We start from the raw sequence: 21,471 nt of genomic DNA, 5'->3' as shown, positions 1-21,471 counted from the left end.
AGGGGTCTTCATAAAATGAGGTGATCATCACTCTGCTTTCTGAGCTGCTCATGCAAGCTGGAGAAGGCTTCAAAAGAAAGAATGCCTTTCGAATCAGAAGTCTGAGAGCTTTGATAGGCATGTGCTGCTACAACCTTTCTTTGACCCCCAGAGCTTTTGAAAAAGTCCCTTGGGACCAAAACACTTGCATCACAGTGGTAGATGCCACTGGTTTTATCCTGGGCAGCTTATGATGTACTCTTATGTTCCAGAATTAAAATTTAAAAGTAAGTTTCATCATATCCTTCCAACCAAATGGGGAAAACAGATTTCTTTATCTGTAGTGCTTTTGTGTGTATTTCTTTGTATAGCTTTTTTATTGATTCCTCTAGGTATTGAATTAGACATACATAACATTTCATTTGATTGGTGTTGACATTTTACTAGTCTGAGTGAAGGGTAGAAGTCTTATCTCCTTATGTTCCTTCACCCTCCTAGTTTATAATACATTCATCTTTAACATCTCCTTATATACAGTTGAGAAACAATCAGGTAATATTAAAGTTTTTGCTTCAGCTTTCAAGAAAATGAAAATATATTGCGTTTTCCCATGTTTTCACTTTCTCATTCATTCTTCCTGATATCCCAGAATTTTGTCTTTTATCACTTTCTATTTGAAGAATTTCTTCTAATATTGTACGTCAATAGACTTTAATTAAAATAAACAATTTCCTTTAACCATTGTTTTAGGATAGGTCTGCTTGTAACAAATCTGCTAGTTTTCTGTCATGTGAGACTATCTTTTTTTTTCTGGATATAGAATTCTACTTGATAGTTTTTTGTTTTTGTTTTTTTGTTGTTGTTGCTTTTTAGTTTGGATTTCTTTGGGTATGTCCTGTTTCCTCAATCTATAGGTTTACGTCTTTTGCCAAATTTAGGAAATTTTTAGCCTTCATTTATTTTAATCCTTCGTATTCTCATTATCTTTCTTTTCTGCTAGACCTCCAGTGATACAAGGGTTAAATCTTTTGTTATAATTTCACAGATCTCTGAGTCTCTGTTCATTCTTTTTTCCCCCCATAATCAACGTGTGATCTTACAAAAATTTGTATAGGAACTTTAAGAAGATAACAGTGAGCTGGGTTTTTTTGTTTTTTTTTTTTATGTTCTTATACTACTACTAACTAAACATATGGCATGTTTTATTTTTCCCCAAAGAAACAAATCAGACACTTGAAAGAATAATTTAAAAAACAAACTCCCCCAAAACAAAATTGAACTGTTTGAACTTTTTCAGTTATTCATGCCACAGAATGTCTAACTTGTGTTCACTCATTCCTAAAACTGTTAAAGTGATAGAGGAAAATTCTCTTTGAAATTATCCATGAATATGTTGCTATGACTTATTAGGGTGTATCAGTGTCTATCAATGGCTGGATGTGGTCGTTACTGCTATTATCCTTATTTTACAGGTGAGAACATTGAGGCTGTGGAGGGCTAGATAACTTGCTCAAGATCATGTGACTATTAAGTGTCCTAGATTGGAATATGACGCCGTATCCTTTTAACAGGGTACCGTTTACATAGAAGTATTTTTCTATTTTATAAGGTTGGTGTCTCAGCTTTGTATCTTAATTCTGCACTCTCTTACAGTTTTTGGAACCTCACGTTATCATTTGTCTTCTATAAAAATATGTCTCTTCTATCTAAAGGTTTAAGTTTAAAGTCTTGCAGGCTTCTAATCTTCATTTCTTTTGGCCATTATTTCGGTTGTTCTTTTCCATTAACTTTTCTAGTGACTGTAATCTGGTTTATGCCCTTTCCACTCTGAGAAGCATTCTGCTTAAGGTTGATAGTGACCCTTTTTCAGTTATTTCTTGAAGGACCTCACACCAGCCTCTCCTCTAGGCCTAGAGTCTGTTGCACATCTCTACCATAATCTCTTGCCTCAGGTGTCTGTGAGTTTATGGTAATCTGTAGCCCCCACTACTTTCTCTGCCTGTGTTCTGAGTCATACAAGCCAGAGATGGGGTCCTTGAGGCATCCCCCAGTCAGGTTAGGAGAGACATGCCCAAGAGTTTACGTGTCTGGTCTTACTCTGCTTCCTCGAGTTCAAGGTGGGGGAGGTAGGAACCAGTCCACCACCTGCTCAAGACCAAGACTGCCCCCGCTCTGGGAGAGGGTGGAGCAACAGTGAGTAAACATGTCACAAAACTTTCCTGCCACTTGAATACGGCTTTTACTTGATTGGACATTGGTTTGGTTGCTCAAAACCTTTGTTTTCCTGAGCTCTTAGAAAATTGGTTCAGAGAGCTTCTAGGGTGGGTTTTTTTTTTTTTTTTTCTTTTAATGTTTCTGTAGAGAAAGAGGGTTTGGAGCTTCCTAGTCCACCATTTTGCTGATGTCCAATAGTGACTTAAAAAAAAAATCGTGGCAAAGCATACGTAACATGTAACTTACCGTTTTTATTATTTCTAAGTGTACAGTTCAGTGGCATTGCGTTGTTCACAGCCATCATCAGTGATATTTTAACTATAAATTATTTGGCTTCTTTTGCATTTTTTGTTCTATTTGACCTCTCTGTGGCATTTTGCTCTGCTTTTAACTTCCTTTTAGAGTTATCTCAGCTATCATGATGCTGTTATGTCTTCAGCTTCCCTACTCTGACTGCTCATTTTTGTTGCTTACCCCTCAGATGTTAATGTTTCCAGGATGCAATTATTCACTTTTTCCATTTTCCCTGTGTTTATACTCATTGGGTAATTGCATCCGTTGTCATGGATTTAAGTGTATTCTCATGACTTCCAAATCTGTATCACAGTCCAGTCTCTCTGTTAAACTCATATTTTCAACTGACATCTAGTTATCCATAAAATGGTTTTCTACAGGGACCTCAAATTCAATATATCTAAAATATTTATCTTTTCTCCTCAAACTGTGTTCTCTGCCTTGGCTAATGAAGTCACTATGTACTCACCTAAACTAGAAACTGTATAATTTTTCTAATTATATAACCATTCTTAATCCTTCCTGTTCCTCTTTCAGTCATTGACCAGGTTCTTTTGCTTCTAATGTTCCATTCCTGTTGCCCCAGCTTGGTTCAGATTTGTCTCTTTTTGTGCTTGTATTACCACAGTAGCCTAATTGCTCCCTTTTCCACCTGTTTCTTTCTGTTCTAATTTATCATCTTTATCATTGTCATACTTACATAAAATAAAAACTAGTCATGTTACTCGCCCTCCCCCCAAAATTCCTATGGTTCCAAATGGACATCATAAGATAAATACTGAAATTCTTAGCATGGTATGTTCCACCTTAATACACATCCTGTAACCCATCTTCAAGCGTTGTCTTCTGCATCTCCTCACCCTTATGGAAGGAGAGCATCCTATTTTCATTCCTTAAATTCTTCTTGCCTTTCTTCTCTCTAGATTGCCTTGCCCCACCTCCAGCTTATTCTTTGTAAGTTCTTTTCTTTAAGGATCAACTCAAATTCCATCTCCTGTATGAAGCTTCAGTGGGTTAAACAGTGTTTTCTCTGTGTAGTATCTACTTATAATACTGAAGATCCTGTATTATTTACTTTTACCAGAAAACTCCCAGGAAAAGGATGTATTTTACTATTATTATTATTATTATTATTATTATTATTATTATTATTATTATTATTATTATTACTCTTTTTGTTTTTCTACAGAGGAGGAGGAAGACTTAAATATACATAAATAATTATAACATAACAAATACAATAATTCCTGTAATAGGAAGCACATAGGAGGTGTTTATTAAGTCTTCTTGGAGTGCTGGGAAAGGCAGCACAAAGTAAATGACATTTGAGGCAGTTTGAATACAAGTGATATTCACATTCCAACTGGAGAAAGAGGAGGTGCAAAGGCAGTGGGGTAGAGTGAGCATGGTCTGTGTGGGGGATGGCTGGTACACACTGATACATGCATGTAGAGAAAACGAGGCTGGAAGGGTATAGTTTGAGACTGATCGGGAAGAGCCATTGTATGTTTTGGTAAATATTTGGAGTAATTTATTTTTTGTACTATAATTGTCCTAGGGGGCGTTGGCATGTATATAGTAATGCCACACTGGTTAAACAGATTTTCATTGTATTTAACATCAGAAGTTGTTAAAATTCCCTGAGGAAATTGTTTTCATTTTCATATCAGTGCTTAATTCTGAGAAGTTCCTTATCTTTTTACTTAGCGGAGAGATTTACATGTACCCAAAATATTTTAAGTGGTACATCCTCTGTCATCAAAAGTTTGACAGCAGTCAAAAAAAAAAAAAGTCAACCTATTTTAGAAGCAGTTTGGTTTTTAGAAGCCTTGGTTTTACTGCCATAGTTTCAATGGATTTTTTGGTAGTTTGTCAAAAAAGAATGTCTAGGTTTAGAAAAGTAACCATTTAGATTTTGAAATTTTGCTTAAAAATGAATGTTTTTATACTTTGTGTATTTTTCTTTCCTAGTGCCATTATAGTCCTCATACCTTATAACAAACGTATTATTCCTAACAGATCTAATTCTAAATGACATATTACATGAGATTCTTACTTTTGTAATTCAAAACTATGCACAGACTAAAGTTTGCAGCAGTGTTCAGTTGAATGATTTTCTTCTGCTTCTCCTTTGCTTAAGCACTGTTGTGAGATAACACAGCCGGTGCTTTTCCCCCTCCTAATACCAGTGATTCTTAAGAAATGTGAAATGTCCTTTCTTTAGAGATTCTTTTAAAATGTTATACTTGTTGTTAATTACACTTGCCTTTGTGTGTTTATGTGAAAGTACTTCTCCAATGTGTCTAGCTTTTTTCAGAATACACCGCTTAACTAGTCTGCTGTCATTGTTTAGCTGCAAGTAGCAAAGAATTTAATTATGGTTGGATATAGACATTCTTTACCTTGTGTAGCTTCTCCACAGCTTCAAAGTGGAAGCCCGAGTACCCGTCCCCAGCCCCAGTGTCTTGACTCCCTTTTCTCTGTTGATATATGCCTTAGATTATGCTAGAAGAATACCTTCTTGCCCATTTTATTTCTCTGATAAAAGGCATATAATCTTTGCGTATAGATGATACTGAAAAGCCATACACTGTTTCTGGCTGCTGTAAAAGTGTTCAGTGATAGGTCCAAACATCTAGTGACCAAATACAATTAGTGGAGGCAGCTGACTTTCTATTAAGATGTGCACAATTGAATTCTATGGTCACGCAAAAGTCAGATGCCTTTTGTTAAAAAAATTTTTTTTTTTTATTAAATCGTATATGGGATTACTATGCTGGGAATGGTTTAACATCATGACCTAAGATTTACTCTTAAGGTTTTATGACCACATGACTGAAATATCTATTTTCTCTTAATGTCATTTCTATCAATAGTGATACTAACTTGTAGAACTTTCAAATGTCAGCTAGAGAAATAAAGGAAAGAGTGGGAAGTAGGACTGTCTAAGGGCCAAACACTTGATGTACTTTGCTTGTTTAACTCTCACAAATCCATTCTGAGTTGTAGTTAGTTATCCCCATTTTACAAAAGAGAAAACTGAGGCCCAAAAAGGTTATATGACTTGCCCTCAACTGTAATGTGTAAATATACTATTTTTTTCTTCACAGTGTTTTTGCTTTATTTTTCATGGTTGAATTCTTTTGACCCATCTGTAATTCATTTTATGATGAATATAACTCAAAAAACGTTCTCCTGTAGTGCTGTCCAGTTATACAAACATTTATCAAAAAGTGACACTTGTTGTCAGCCCCATCTTGTCCCTGGCCTCACTATTTGAATAGCCAGGTCTCTTTCTTTCAATGCAGCAAGTCCTATAGCTGATGCATTGGTTAATGCTATTAAAATTCAGCAGCATTTATTGAACTCTTACTGTGTAGTTTAGTAAGGATGCTTTTACTCACAAGAGATAGATAATTCATTTAAACCATAAGGAAAGTTTATCTCAAGAAAGCATGGGAAGAACAGGCTCCAGTGTAGATTAATTCAGTGGTTCAGCAAACATCATTAGAGACCCAGCTTTCTAACATCCTTTGGCTCTGTTGTCTGTGTGTGTTTGGCTTTGTCCCCTGCCAACTTCCTTGAGGCTACAAGGTGGCTTCGGTTGTTTAAGGTGTCACATACAGATATGACAATTCCTCATGAAAGGAGAGACTATGTCTTACATGGATCTCTTTCAAGAGAGAAGAAACTTTTCCCAGAAACCTGTCTGTAGGTTTTCCCTCATTTTTCATGTGCCAGCTTATTACCATGTGCATGTATTTAAGCTGAACATTGGCAAGAGTAATAGGCCTTCATGTTTGGCCTCGATTAGACTAATCAGAAGTGACCTCCTGGACCTGGGGAAGGTCTCTCCCTCTTTGGAAGCCTCCTAGTCTCATGGAGGAGAGTGGATGTCCTGAAAAAAATCGAGGGCTAGTTAAGAAAAGGTAGAAGGGGGAAATAACTGTTGGTTGGAGAGCCAACAGCATCTGCCATGCTATAAGTAAAACGTGGTGCTGAGTTCTGGGGCTTAGCTGAAGTCTAGCTGTGAAGATTAAAGTAAAAAGTAACTCTATTATAAGGGGAACTGTTGGTTTTAATAGGTAGTTTGGGGAAGGTCGTGCAGAAGAGGGAGTAGTGGTGTATTAGTGACAACAGTATTTTAAGCCAGAACAGTAGGTCTGAGTCCTAACCAGTGTATTTTCTGGTTGTAATTAGAAGAATGAATGACTTGTGATTTTCTATTAATTTTTGAACAGTACATCTTGGATTTAAATATATATGTTTATTCTTAGTTCCTAACTTCATTTTAAAGAGGTTTAGGATTTCTAAATCCTGTTTTTATTATAGGTATGTTTATTTGTATAACTACTAGACTGAGAGTTAGTATTTTGATTGTAACACCTCTTACTAGCTAGCTGTGAGGCACTGGACAAGTTAGTTAATATTTCTGATTGTTATTTGACTTGGCTATGAACTGGGTGGTTGAACAAGGTATTTTTTTGATTCTGCCTAACATTCAGTAATTTTTAAAAAGCTTATTTGGAGTAAGGCTGGAGGCAGTTGTTTTCAGTATATTTACTGAAGAGAGCATGTTAGTAAAATTTAATATACGTATCTCCCTTTTTAATGTTTCTTATTAGAAAACAGTTTAAGGTGTTAAAATTTAGATGTTTGAACCTTTTAAGACTGGAAGGTGTCTTTGGAAGTAGATATTTACTAGGAGCGCTTAAAATAATAGTTATTATAAAATATAATAATATATCGATATATTGCATTATGCATACTTTCATTTCCCTGACAACTTTATCAAAATCCTGCCTAAAAATTTTTCTTGTGTAGCTAATATTATTTGCACTACTCTATAACCTGTAAAATTATTTGAAGTGACATGGTGCACTGAAATTTTAGTATCTAATCTAAGAAAAGTATTATTTCTTGAGTGATATAATGCCTTTGCTGTAGAGCATAAAAATCATTGGTTTAATGTACATTTTATGCCCACTTGTTCAGGACATGCTGCAAGGTGCTGTGGGGGAAAAATGAGATGTTAACTGTGATTTCTGTCTTGAAGAACTTAAAGTCTAGTCATAGGTTTTTTTTTAAAAAATGAATTCATATTTAATTTACCTTTTCCTAGAAAATAGTGAATTCAAATATATATTGGTTTGGTTTTCAGCTTAGAATAGACCAAGTAAAGGTTCTCAACTCTTTTCTGTAAAAATAATTAAGAGAAATTTTCAAATGGCTTTTTAAGACTCTAAGGATAGAATTTGCTCTGGTGGAGGAGTTTTTTGCTTTTTTTTTTTTTTCAGGTCTGTACAAACTTCTGAATTCTGAAAAGCCAGTAATAGGGTGGGTTGATCTCTTCAAGCAGTCAACAATATTGGTGTTAACTAGTCATTTTCTCCATGGTCAGTTTCCAGCTTATGCAGTGATATATTTTAAAGCCTATTAAAATTTGACTGGACTTTTTGGTTTCCTAGGGGAATATTTTAAGTATTCTAAAATAGCTGAGTTATTCACACCCGTGGCTTAACACAAAGTATAAAGCCTGTGTATCCTCTGGCTTTAGTCTCTCCTTCAGCATTTTTATGAACATGACTGTATAGGGTCTCCAGAAGGTGTGTTTTTCTTTGCTGCTTCTGTTTTTTATTCTTGGGCTTTGTTGTAGCAAACTAAATTTCCCCTGCAAAATAAAATGAGGATTACTTGGGATTATCTGAATGTTCTTTCTGCTCCTCCTACATGACAGGATATAATCTGAATAGATGCATTCCCACTTCAGCACTGATTGGTGTACACGTTTACACTGCCCTGCCCTTTCTTAGATAATATTTAAATATCCCCTTAAAAGTAAAAGTGAAAGCCCATGTTTGTCTTTTACTAATGGTTGCCCTAGAAAGTGCTTCAGGGAAAGAAAGAGAACTCTTATAAAAACCCAATATATTTATAAAAAAACATACAAACCATAAAAATTTATCTAAATGCAGAATTTGTCTTACATTAAACTTCACATTTTAGGAACTGATATTTAGCTATTACCTTATAAAATATTTGTAGTTAAAAATATAGGCCGCTTGTTTTTGATGAGTGTCTGTGAAGTAAATAAATGCAGTAGTTAAGGGGAAGTGAAAACTGAAATAAAAGGAAGTGAGTTGAAGTCACTTGTAGCCAATTTGTGGTGATTTTGCTGCTCCTTTGCCTGGGAGAGTTAGAAGGTGAAAACTCTGTATATGAAATAGAAACAAATTTTCTAGAAATAAATTTTCTATTCTCCCTGTACTCATGTAACCCTGTAGAAGGTGTTAAATGAATACAAGATGTATAAAAGGAACAAATTAAATGTTAAAGCATTTGTTTTATTCTTTTCTCATTGAAAAAGGAAAGTGTTCATAGTGTGATCCCCAAAACTAACTTTGTTTGTTTGTTTATTTGTTTAGGATGGATTGGATGCTTTGGTATATGATTTGGATTTCCCTGCCTTAAGAAAAAACAAAAATATTGACAACTTTTTAAGCAGATGTAAGTAATTTTTCATGGAGGTTAATGGCAGACTATATATAATGAAATCTTGACTTACATAATTCAAGCCCTTCTTTTTTTCTTTCTGTCTACTCTTTGATTATTTCATCAATAACATCTACATCAAATGAGTAGAAAATGGGAAAGAAATTTTGTCAGTTTGGGTGTCTACCAGGAGAATCTATAAAATATTTTGCAGAGAAGGTAATGAAAAGTAAATGGCTAAAATAAGTATGTTAAGTAAAACACATACATGTACATTGAATTTCAGTAATGTTATATTTATCCTCTTTTTTTAAATAAGTGAATTAGCTGTTACATTTTAATACCTGCAAGGTAAGAATCAGTTACATGAATTGTAAAGCCCTACTGCTACTGAGATATGAGAATTTTCTCCATGAAAGTTGGGTTAAATTTTAGTTTTACATACTTTTTTTTAATAAATACCTTTTTTTTTGGATTTTGATATTAGATATTATCATTTAAAAATTTGATTAAAGAGATTCTAAAATTCATGTGGCAATGTGAAGATCTAGAACAGCCAAAACAATTTGGGAAACTAAGAACAAAGTTGAAAGACTAACATTATTGGATTTCAAGATCAAGGCAGTGTAAAGTTAATGAAAGAATAAACAAATAGATAAATGGAACAGAATAGAGACCAGAAGTAGACCCATACTTATAATCAGTTGATTTTCAACAAAGATGATAAGATAAACGTATCTTACCAGTCTTAAAGAAGGTAATGGAGGAGGATCATTGTATGTATGAAGAAAATCCATGAACCTGAAAGTAAAAATGTGTATAGAGCGTTCATTTGGATTAAAAAAATAAACTAGAAACGGTATTTTATGGTAGCATACTATAGCTCTCCTAATGCAGACTGCAAAGTGGCATAGTAATTATTGGTAGGGATGATGTAGCAGCTCTCCAGTTTTTAAAGCATACGGAACAGTTAATAATATTTGTATTTGCTTTGCCAATAATTTGTTATTGAGAAGTTAATGAGAATAATTGCTATTCTGAGTTTAATTGTGACCAAAAATGCTAAATTGGCTAGTGTTTGGGATGTGACAGAGACCTTGAGACAAAGCATTCAGTTCACTTAAGATCAAAGTTTGTCAGCAGTAGCACTGTTGACAGTGTGAGTCAGATGACTCTTTGTTGTGGGGGACTGTCCTTTCCGTCGTAGGATGTTTAGCAGTATCCCTGGCCTTTGCCTTCCAGATGTCAGTAGCATACTCTTCCTCCTTCCCCAATTGTGACAACCAAAAATATCTCGAGGCTTTGTCAGACGTTGCCCCCAGTTGAGAACCACTGCCTAAGACTTTATATATAAATGAAGGAAAGAAATTCTAGGCAGTCAGTCATGTGCTCCAAGCTTAGGAAATTTAATCAAATTTATTAAAAAGATAAATCCTATTAATAGTGATTCCAGTGAAGGATGAAATTTCAAAAAGGGGTAAATATAAGAATGCTGCAGCCAAAGGAACCAGGGTTATTCCACAGGGAGTTCGCAGCCCAGATTGGAAAGGACATGAGTGACTGTATCAAATGTGAATACATATTCAGGAATAAATGCAAAAATGTAATATAAATCTATAAAAATTGTGTTAGGCCAAAGCCTGTGATGAGCCAAGACTTGTGAAGAGTTCTTAAGGCAACAAGAGTGACTTCTTCCCTTTAATACTTCCCCATTTAGGGTTATGGGGACAGTATATGTGAGAAAATGATAAGTTCACTACATGAGACCATTTATTCTTGAAATATTTTTTGAATGTCCAGTCACTGCAGATAATGTTTTTTCTTAAAAACTGCCCATCTTACCATCTTGTGGGGAGAACTACAGAAGTAGTAACTTATGTATACCTTTGTAATAATGGAAGCTTGTAGAGAAAGTAATGATACACAGATCTTGAAAGAGTAAAGAAAGGCTTCAGAAAGAAATATTTGAGTTGATAAAGGATGGGCTAGATTTCTCAATTGAGGAAGAATAGTTCAGGCAACAAAGGAACAGCATTTGTTAAGCCACCCAAAAGTATGGTATCTTTGAGGAACCTAGATTTGGTATAAATTGAACTTGGTTTATGATGACCAGAAAGGGGTAAGGAGGACAGATGGCAGAAGAAGATACTGAAATGGCAGATTGGGGCTGTTGGATTAGTGGATTGGATAAAAAAGAATTACTTACTGTCTTATTTTTTGTTTTCATTATTCTCATCATTTTTAAAAACTTAGGTAAAGAAATTGAAGTTCAGGGAAAGAGAAAAAATTTGAGTACTTTAAATTACTTTATAGCCCCAAATCTAGGCAGGTTACACCTAATACATGATTTGTACCTTGTTTTTTGATTTGATGGTTTTGTATGGGTTGGCACCTTTTTAGAAAACACTATTCTGAGAAAGTTTCTAAGATAATTCTAGGCTAGTGGTTACCTTTGAAAGAGGAAAGCTTGAGGTTCAAGGCTTGTAATTTAACATTTTATTTTAAACAAAAGACCAGATGCAAATAGGGCAGAATTTTAACTATTAATTTCATCATGATAATGGGTACAACAAACAACCACACACACAACAAGAACAAAATTTCAGTTGGGATGTAGAAAACAGTGCTTTCAAAAGGTTCTATCCTTGAAAAGGGTAAATCATTGTATCATTGTGTTAAATTACTGCATTAAAGGGTAAATTACATGTATCACTGTAAAAGGAGTATATGTAAAGTTTTTGTTTATTTTTCCAAGTGATTATCATTAGTAGCCAATGCAATATTTTAATGGAGTTTAACCTTTTCTCTAGTGGTTATTTAAATTCCTTCCAAAAACAATATTTCATGAATTACGTTTAATTAGATAGATATTTATTTGTATATAAACAGGCAGTAATGCTCATTAGAAAGTTTCTATTTCCCCCATCTTGAAGCCTTAATATGTCATTACTCTGGCATTCTTTAAAAAATAAAATGTGTCTTTTTCTTAATTTTTAAATTTGTTTAATCATGATACCTTTTTATTAAATGATTATTATGATAATTTATGTTAGTGTTATTAAATTGGCTATTTATTGGTTGGTGATGGAAAGCAATACACAGTGATCTTTTATTTAAAAAAACAGAGAAATAGTTTTTACTTTAGCAGATTCTACTAGTATTATCAGTGAATCTGTTCATCCAAGGAAGTAAAAACAACTTGACTGTGTTTGCCTTAGTTCCTTGTAGAATTACACAAAAGGTACATACTACTCAATTGAAAAAGTAAACTTTTTTCTCATTTTAAATGAAGGTAGGGAGTGGGTATAGCTCAGTCGTAGAATGCATGCTTAGCATGTACAAGTCCTGGGTTCAATCCCCAGTGCCTCCATTAAAAAAAAAATATATATATATATATATATTAAGTTAAGGTATAATAATAATTTGAACAAAGTATCAAAAGTATTTTAAAATATATTTTAAAATTTTCATTTGGGGGGGTATTTTATTGTTTGATTGATTGATTAATTGAGGAAGTACTGGGAATTGAACCCAGGACCTTGTGCATGCTAAGCACACACTTTACAACTTGAGTTATATCCTCCCCCTGAAACATCAAAAGTTTTAATGACTTTTATAAAAGCCCTTATTTTAACGTTTATGGCTAGTTTCTCCTAAGTGTCTCACTAGATTTATAAAATCATGTACTGTAATATTGAAAATGAGTACTACATTACCTGTAGTAAAATTAAAGATGGTTTTCATGTACTTTGAATATAAAGTTAGATGTAGTTAGACGTCTACAGTTTTTGAGGAATTCTAAGGAGCAAAAATTGTAAAACTGAAAAATTTGTATATCATCAATTCTGCATTTAAAATGGATAAGTTTCTTGAGAAGAAGAGAATATAAATGAATTATACTGATCATGTATTATGATTAATACACAATTCCATTTTCAAGTTCTTCAAGTGATGAAAAAACTGTAAAACTACCACTTGGTAGTGGCATTAAAAGCTTCCTTCTCCACAACTAAATATTAAGGTATATTTAAGAGTCTGCATTAATGTGGGACGTATTCAGCCAGAAAGTTTTGAAATGTAGTAGGTTTTGGCATGTTTCTTTGCTTATGAAGTCTATAAATAACTTTTATAGTCAGATACCTCTAGCACTTGAGTGGTGAATGTATCTCCATTTCTGGGGAAAGAGGGCAAGATTGTAGTCATAATATTTTGGGATTTTTCCCCCCCAGAATGGATATAGAAGTGTAAGAAAAATAGCACTTTGTTAAAGGGTATAAGACCAATAGATCATCATAGACAGCCTAGAAGCATACTTTTTATTATTATATGGAGATCTGATGTAAACTTAATATGGCAGTTAGGTCATTGGGAAAGAGGTAGATTATTTAGTAATTGTATTGAGACAATTGGATATCCATAAATGAGGAGAAAATGAAATTAAATCTCCATTTCAGAACATTTACCAATGTAAAGACATAAAGTACTAGATGAAATAATAGATCATATGTTTATACTCTTCAAGTAGGAAATACCTTTTTTTTAAACGCAAGATAACCAGGGCTAGAAACTGTAAAGGAAACATTTGCAGATTTTGCCATATCAAAATATATATATATAAATAAAGATTACTGACAAACTGGAAAAAATTACAACATATATAATAGAATTATATTCCCAGTATATAAAGAGATCCTTCCAGTCAATAAGAAAAACAAAAACAATAAAAAAAAGGACAAAGTAATTGAATATGTATTATAAAGGAGAAAAAATACAAATGACCAATGAGCAGTTAACAATTAAACAAATATTACTATTTCAGGAAATATGGGTTAACATAAGAACCATCCTCCTCTATCCCCACTCTTGCAACCTGAAAGAGAAAGATAAAAAAGAATAAAGTCTAGGATTGATAAGTATTAAGTGAGAGTGAAAATCAGTGCAGTCATTTTGGAGGGCAGTTGGACAGCAATTTTAAAACTAATAATGTTCATGAGTGTAACCTAATACTTTTACTTGAAGAAAAGTATCATGCAAAAACAGATGTGCAAATACACAGGAATGTTCATCATAGCAAATACATAGTTTGAGCAAAAAGTTAGAACAACCCAAATCAAAATCAGTAGATTTCTGTCAGCTATCCACAGAGTGTTCAGTGAAAAGCAAGTTGCAAAATATCTTTTTATGTTAATAAGTGTGGGTAACACATTTTAAAGAATGAGTACATATATTCTATTGGTTGAATATACCGTAATTTAATAACTGTTTCTGATAGTGGACACTTAGGTTCCTTCCAGCTTTTTACTGTTATAAATGAGGCTGTAATTAACATTTTTTGTACACATTTGTTATACTTGCTTTTTCTTTCTTTGGAGTGAATTCCAGGAATTGCTAAGTCAAAATTTGCATCCAGTTTACATTTTGATACATATTTTCAAAATGCAGTTTTATGCCAGAAAGAGGTAATAAAAGTCAGATTTTTTAATGGAGCCATAAAATTGAATATATTATACAGTATAATCTAGGATGTTATGAAATCTTGTTTGAAGTTATGACAAATAAAATACCACTAAATCAGATAGATTTTCAAGAAGAAATGTTAAATATCCTCTTTATTTACTTTTTAAATAAATTATTCATTTTGGAATAAACTCATGGAAAAGTTGCAAAAATAGTACAGAGATTCCTGTATGCCCTTTACCCAGCTTTCCCTAGTGTTAACCAACATCTTATATAATCATGACACATTGACAAAACTAAGAAATTAAAATGGTGTATTACTCTAAACTACATACTTTACTCAGATAGCAGTTTTTACACTTACCTCCTTTTTTGGTTCCAGAATCCAATCTAGAATATCACATTGTATTTAGTTGCCATTTCTCCTTAGTCTTCTTAATCTGTGAGAGTTCCTCAAGCTTTCCTTGTTTTTTATGACTTTGACAGTTTTGAAGATTACTGACCAGGTATTTTGTAGAACCTTCCTCAGTTTGGTTTTCTCTGATGTTTTCTTATTATTAGACTGGGGTTATTTGTTTTGGGGATGGGTACCACAGGGATGAAATGTGCTTCTCATCACATTGTATCTGGGATATATGATATCATCATGATTTGTCAATGGTAAAGTTAACCTTAGCCCTTGTTATACAATAGTGACTGCCAGTCTTTTTGCCTGGAAACTTACCGGTTTTCCTCTCCATACCTTACTTTGGAATCTGGTCACTAGTCCAGCCCACACTCAGAGGGAGAGGAATCAATAAACTCCATCTCCAGACTCAAAAGGCTACATATTGTCTCTCATAAAGCAAATGTTTCTGATTTTGATCAAGTCTAATTTATCATCTATTTGTTATGGATTATGCTTTTGGTGTGGTATGTAAAAATCATTGACAAGCCCAAGATTGATTTTTATAGAAACAGCTTTATTGAGATGATTTACTTACTATAAGTTTCACCCATTTGAAGTGTACAACTCATTGTTTTTTGTGTGCATTTATAGTTGTGCAGTCGTTACCACAGTTACTTTTTGAACATTCGTCACCTCATAAAGAAACCCTGTATCCATTGACAGTTCTCCCCAAGCTCCCCAGCCCCAGGCAATGACTGATCTATTTTATGTGTTTATAGATTTTCCAATATGGATATTTCCTATAGATGGAATCATACAATGTGTGATGCGTTATGATTGGCTTTTTAGACTTAGCATGATCTCTTCAGGGTTCATCTGTGTTGTAGCATTTATTTTATTCTTTTTAATTGCCAGGTAATATTCCATTGTTTGGATATGCCACATTTTGTTTATCCATCCATCAGTCAATACACATTTAGATTGTTTTTACTTTCTGGCTATTATAAATAATGTTGCTGTGAACATTTGCGTACAAGTTTTTGTGTGGACACAGGTTTTCATTTCTCTTGGGTAGATACTTAAAAGTAGAATTCTTGAGCCATATGGTAATTCTGTGTTTAACATTTTGAGACACCCAAGATTTATTTTTAAGTATATACTTTTATTATTTTGGAGTAAATATATGTGACTTTTCTGTTGTTCCTGAACAGATAAGAACTGCAAGTAATTGGTTGTCTCCATTTGTAAATAATATCATTAAATGTTTTTAATGTTTCAATAAGTATCATTGAGCACAGATACATCAAGGACATATCCATGAATGAAGTATTATCTCTGCCCTCAAAGAAATGGGAATATATAGTCTAACAGAAGAAATATAACTATGTAGACAATTCCAGGCCATATTGACAGTTGAAATAATAGAGAAATAGTGGTGTCCTAGAGGAGGGAGGTGGCCTATCAGATTGAGAGGATCAGGAATGGTTGAGGGAGGAGATAGATAAAGGATGAGATATTGTTGATAGTAACCTGCTCAAATAAAGTGAGACTAACCATTTTAGGTTGGTGACCAACATTTGCAGAGGAATGGAACTATGAAACAGTATGGCTGTGTGGGAAACTGCAAATAACTGGGCATTGCTAGAGCTTTATTGGGGAGAATATCTAGAAATAAAAGATTGGAAAATCAGAGTAACAAGATCTAAAAGCCATTTTATGCTATGTTGAGGTGTTTGGGATTTGGTTTTGTTTTTTTTCTAATCTGTTTCCCAAAATGGATTTCTGTGTGTGGACGGGTGGGTGGACACACATATGCTCACACAGGTGCACATAATGGTAATGTATGGCACATCTTCCAAGGGCTTGAATTCTATTTGAATATTTGGGCATAGAATAATAATAATTATTACTACATATTATTATTATTACTCATTATTACATTAAAACGATCAGATTTTTATGGAATTGAATCTCACATTGTAAATTTTCCAGGTAAGTTTTAGATAATTTCAGAGCTTGTTAGGGCTGCCTTGACTACTCTAAAAGTATGAAAGGTATACTGGATTTTTTAGGCAAAGAGTAACAGTATATTGGATAGTGTGTTATGTTTGGCTTTTATTGCCGTACTTTATCTATTCTGGCTTTGTTGTTGTTGTTGTTAATGGAGATACTAGGGCTTGAACCCATTACCTTGTGCATGCACTTTATCACTGAGTTATATCCTGCCACCCACCGATTCTGACATTTTTTAAAAACATTTTTTTAAACAATTGCAATCTCTTACAATCTAGAGTGGTACATAAAATGATGGTGCATTTTATAATCTGGGATCTTAAGCTACGTAAAATGTATCCTTATCTCATTTGAAAGCAACAGAGTCATTATATATAGAAAACTTGAAATAAATAAAAAAATGTGAAGAGTAAAATAATTTATAATCTCATACTTAGAGAGAACTGCAATTATTATTTTGGTATATTTCCTTCTGGCCTTTTTCTGCCTATATATACAACAAATATTTGTATTTTTATAAAATTGAGTTCATATACCACATGTACTTTTTTCTGTTTCTTTGTTCAACATCATATGTTGAATATCATTCTATGTAATTATTCTTCAACAATACAATTTTAAATATTGCCTAATACTCCATTGTATGTATATGAAATTATTTAATTTTGTATTTTTTAAAAACTGTGGAAATCTTGGATCTGCATCATATCTAATTTCTTTAGGATAAATTCCTAGAAGTAGAAATTATTGAGTATAGAGTGTGATTTTTTTTTTTTAAAGACTCTTAAAAATCATCCATTTGCTTTCTAGAAAGTTAGATTTAAGAGTTTGTATGTGCTTGAAATCTTTTTAAAATTCTTCGTAGCCCTGAAACTATAAATTCTCAACCTTTCTTCTGCAGTGCCTCTTTTTGCTAACTTGTGATTATTTAGAGATGATTAGCTAGTTAGTGGCCTATCAGGACTTACGGTGTTTGTGACTCAGTTTGCCCATTTCATTCCTTGCTAACTGTGCTATGTAGTAATACCTCACTTTTCTCAACCTTAGCTTTCTGCCAGTATCACCTTGCTCAACACAATTGACAATCAGATATTGTTAAAAAGATCTGATGGTTACACAGTCCTGCTTACTGGTCTTAAAAGTAGTAAGGGTTTACCATATTTATAATTTTGCAAGTATTTTGTATTAAACAAATTCTATAAATAACAAAGAGGTTAATATTTACTATGGGAAAAAATGAAAACACTATAGGAAGGGTTGGAAGTTCTGAGAATTTTGCAGTTTTAGTTAGGGTGACTGGGCTAGGGCTCACTAAAATGTGGTATTTCAGAAAAGAGTTGGAGTAGTTGAGAGTGTTAGCTATGCAGATGTTTTAGGAAAGAGAACGGCTTACAGAGGAACTGCCATGCAAAGATGATAAGAGAGAAGTGTACCTGGCGTGTTTGAGGAGCAGCAAGGAAGCCATTGTGGCTGAGAGGATTGAGCAAGGGAGAGAATAGTAGGATGATGTCAGAGAAGGAAGGAAATAGGGAGGGTAGGTCATGTAGAATCTTGTAGTCCCTTGTAAGGTCTTTGACTTCTGCTCTGTGTAAGATGGCAAGACATTAGAGAGTTTTCATTAGAGAAGTGACATGAACTGACTTGTGTTTTATGAATATCATCCAGTGTTAAGAACAGACTACCGAGAAGCAGGGGCAGACAGCAGGAAATCAGTTAAGAAGCGATTGCAATAATCCAAGGAAGAGATAATGGTGGCTTGGTTCAGCATGGTAGCACTGTAGAGGGTGAAAAGTTATCAGGTTCCAGATATATTTCAAAGGTAGAGCCAGCATATTTTCCTGAAAGATAGGATATAGAGTGTAAGGATTAAAAAAAAGGAGTCAGGAATGCCCCTAGGTTTTTGCTCCAAGCAAAATTAGCCCATCAACTGAAATGTTGAAATCATAGGTAGATGTTTTGGGTGAGAACGCATTGCACTTGAGATACCTGTTAGCCAAGTAGATACATTGTGTAAGCAATTGAATATATAAATCTGCAGCTTAAGAAAGAGTTCTGAACTTGAGATGAAAGTCTGGGAGTTGTTGACATTTCAGTGCTTTTTTAGAGCCAACTAAATAAATGAGTGTAAATAAAGAAGAAAACAGTATGAAAGACTGAGCCTTGAGATGCTTCATTATTAAGATAAGAAATCTGAGAGAAGAGGACCAGCAAAGGCAGCTGAAAAGTAATCATTGACATTAAAAATACCCCAAGTATTTTAAGAATGTGGTATCCTGGAAGTCAAGTGTAGAAAGTATAGCAGGAGAGAGTGATCAAACTGTGAAAAGCTACTGATACATCAAGATGAGGACTGAGAATTGCTTGTTGAATTTAGCAATGTGGTGGTTAACTGTGACTTTTGACATGCAGTTTTGGTAGGACGGTAATGGCCAGAGTTCACCCAGAATGGATTTAATAGCAAATATGAAGAAAGATTTAGAGGTGACGATGACTTTTGAGGGATTTTGCTATAGTGGAGTTGAATAATAGGATAGTAGCTGGTGAGAGAAATGGCATCAAAAGATTTGTTTGTTTAAGATGGGAATGAGAATAGCATGATAGGTTCCAGTTAGAAGGGGAAAAGCTTAATGGTACACGAGAAAGATGGGAGAATTGCCAGAGCAGTGTCCTTGAACTAGTGAAAAAGGATGACATCACTGGTGGAAGGATTGGTGTGAAATAGCAGTATTATCCTATAATGAAAAGTAAAGAGACTAATATATGAGTGCACATGCTAGTAGTTGAATGTGAACATAACAGATATAATTGCAGTGGTAAGTCTGTGGCAGTTTTCTTCTGATTGTTTCAGGGCAGTAGCCAAAAAGGTCATTAGTTGTGAATGAGGATCAGTGGGGGAGCTGTGGGAGGTTTGAGAAGAGAGAAGACAATGTGAAATCTGGTCTCTAGTAGATTGGGATGGTAAATAGACGAGAGAAATGTATGATTGCCAAACAGAATTAAGGACAAGCTTTATGTTTGTGATTATGAGTTTAAAGTGGGGTCAGTCAATATGATTTTATGTATTTATCCAGACATACTCAACTGCATGGGAGCTGACATAGAGTTAGTTATAGAGTTGGATTTAACTAGGATTGTGATTTTTGCCAAACTAAGTATAAAGAAGCAGAAAAGAACCAAGGCATTGAAGGTGTAAGCAAATGTGTGATTATAACGATTGATCATGTAATTTAAGCTGGATAGTGAGAAAGAGAGGCTGTCAGTGCAATGAGGTACAGTAAAAATGGGATAGGATCAGTGAATTGGAGATTGTTGGAGTTGAATTATCAGAGGGAGTGAGCAGAAAATTTGAGGGAGTGCTTAGAGACAGGGAGTGTGGGATTTGAAATTGAAATTATGGGAGGGTTATGCTTACTGATAATGACGAGGTCTAGTCTGTGGCCATGGAAATGAGTGGCTGAGATAAGATGGAGGACAGTATCATTGGAAGAGAGAAGGTAAAGGTATTGAGAGGCCAGGTTATTAGAAGTATCATCTATGGATATATTAAAGTTCTTAAGAATTCAAACAGGAAAATATCGGAGAGAAGATCAGTAAACCAGAAACTAAAAAATTGTCTGGCAATGAGATGTGATGGCCTAAGGGTCAGTAGATTACAGCAACAATGAGAGGCAGTGGGAGATATAAGCTAATAAACATAAAAATCAAAGGTGTGGGGGTAGAGACGACAGTGGAGTTCATCAGTGCCACTCTCAGGGCCAGGGCCCCTGTGGGAGGGTGAAGGTCCGCACTGTGGAGCTGCAGGAGAAGCAGGTCCGCAGCGGGGAGCTGGGTTTCCTTTTCAGCAGGAGTTGGCAAACTACAGCCCACAGGCCACATGTGCCTACCACCTATTTTTGGTTGGCTTATGAGCTATGAATGGTTTTTGTATTATCAAATAATTTATAGAAAGTCAAAAGAAGACTATTTCATGACATGTGAAAATTATATGAAGTCAGATTTCAGTGTCCGTAAATAAAGTTTTATTGAGACATAGCTACACTCATTCTTTTATGTACTGTCTATGACCATTTTTGTGCTACAACGGCTGAGATGAATAGTTGCGACAGAAATCACGTGTGGCATTGTCATTGCTTCACACCAGTGCTCAGCACACCATAAATCACAGTGACTCAGTTGCAGCTCAGTAGCACTCCACGTGTACTGCCATACCACAGCATTTTATTTATTTTCCATTGCCAGTGCACGTCCATCATGTCAGAACAAAAAGGTGAAGAAAAGTGAACTTTGAATGTTGTTATTTTGAGGCAGAGTGAAGTGTGGATTATTTCATCAAGTTAGATGGCAAAGCATTGTGCTTATTATTCAGTGACACGATAGTTGTGCTAAAAGAATACAGTGTGCATCGACCTCACCAGAATAAGCACTCACCGTAATATTCCCAACTCACAGGAAAGCAGCAGTCAGGAAAAAGCAGAAAATGTAAAACGGACCATCTCATCACAGCAGAATTTACTTTACAAAATAAAAAAGGAAAATGAGGCTGCCACTTTACATAAGTTTACAAGTGGCTTATTTGTTGGCCAAGCAGGGAAAGCTCTTCACTGATGGTGAGTGTTTGCAGCAGCAAAACAAAT

The 21,471-nt window shown here is 34.4% G+C and overlaps 1 protein-coding gene across 2 annotated transcripts in view; it reads left to right on the top strand.

Annotated features, from left to right (window-relative positions):
* The window catches only part of ROCK1 (Rho associated coiled-coil containing protein kinase 1), a 106,730-nt gene that overhangs the window by 15,082 nt on the left and 70,177 nt on the right, over nt 1-21,471 (top strand). For both annotated transcript variants that reach the window (XM_032467442.1, XM_006191773.3), the window contains exon 2: nt 8,913-8,994. In XM_032467442.1, the coding sequence (XP_032323333.1) occupies nt 8,913-8,994 (82 nt within the window). The remainder of the gene's footprint in view (nt 1-8,912; nt 8,995-21,471) is intronic.

This window comes from Camelus ferus, chromosome 24, assembly GCF_009834535.1.
Source record: "Camelus ferus isolate YT-003-E chromosome 24, BCGSAC_Cfer_1.0, whole genome shotgun sequence".
Classification (NCBI taxonomy): domain Eukaryota; kingdom Metazoa; phylum Chordata; class Mammalia; order Artiodactyla; family Camelidae; genus Camelus; species Camelus ferus.
The sequence above is the reverse complement of the archived record's forward strand: the minus strand, read 5'-3'. Positions and strand labels throughout refer to the sequence as shown.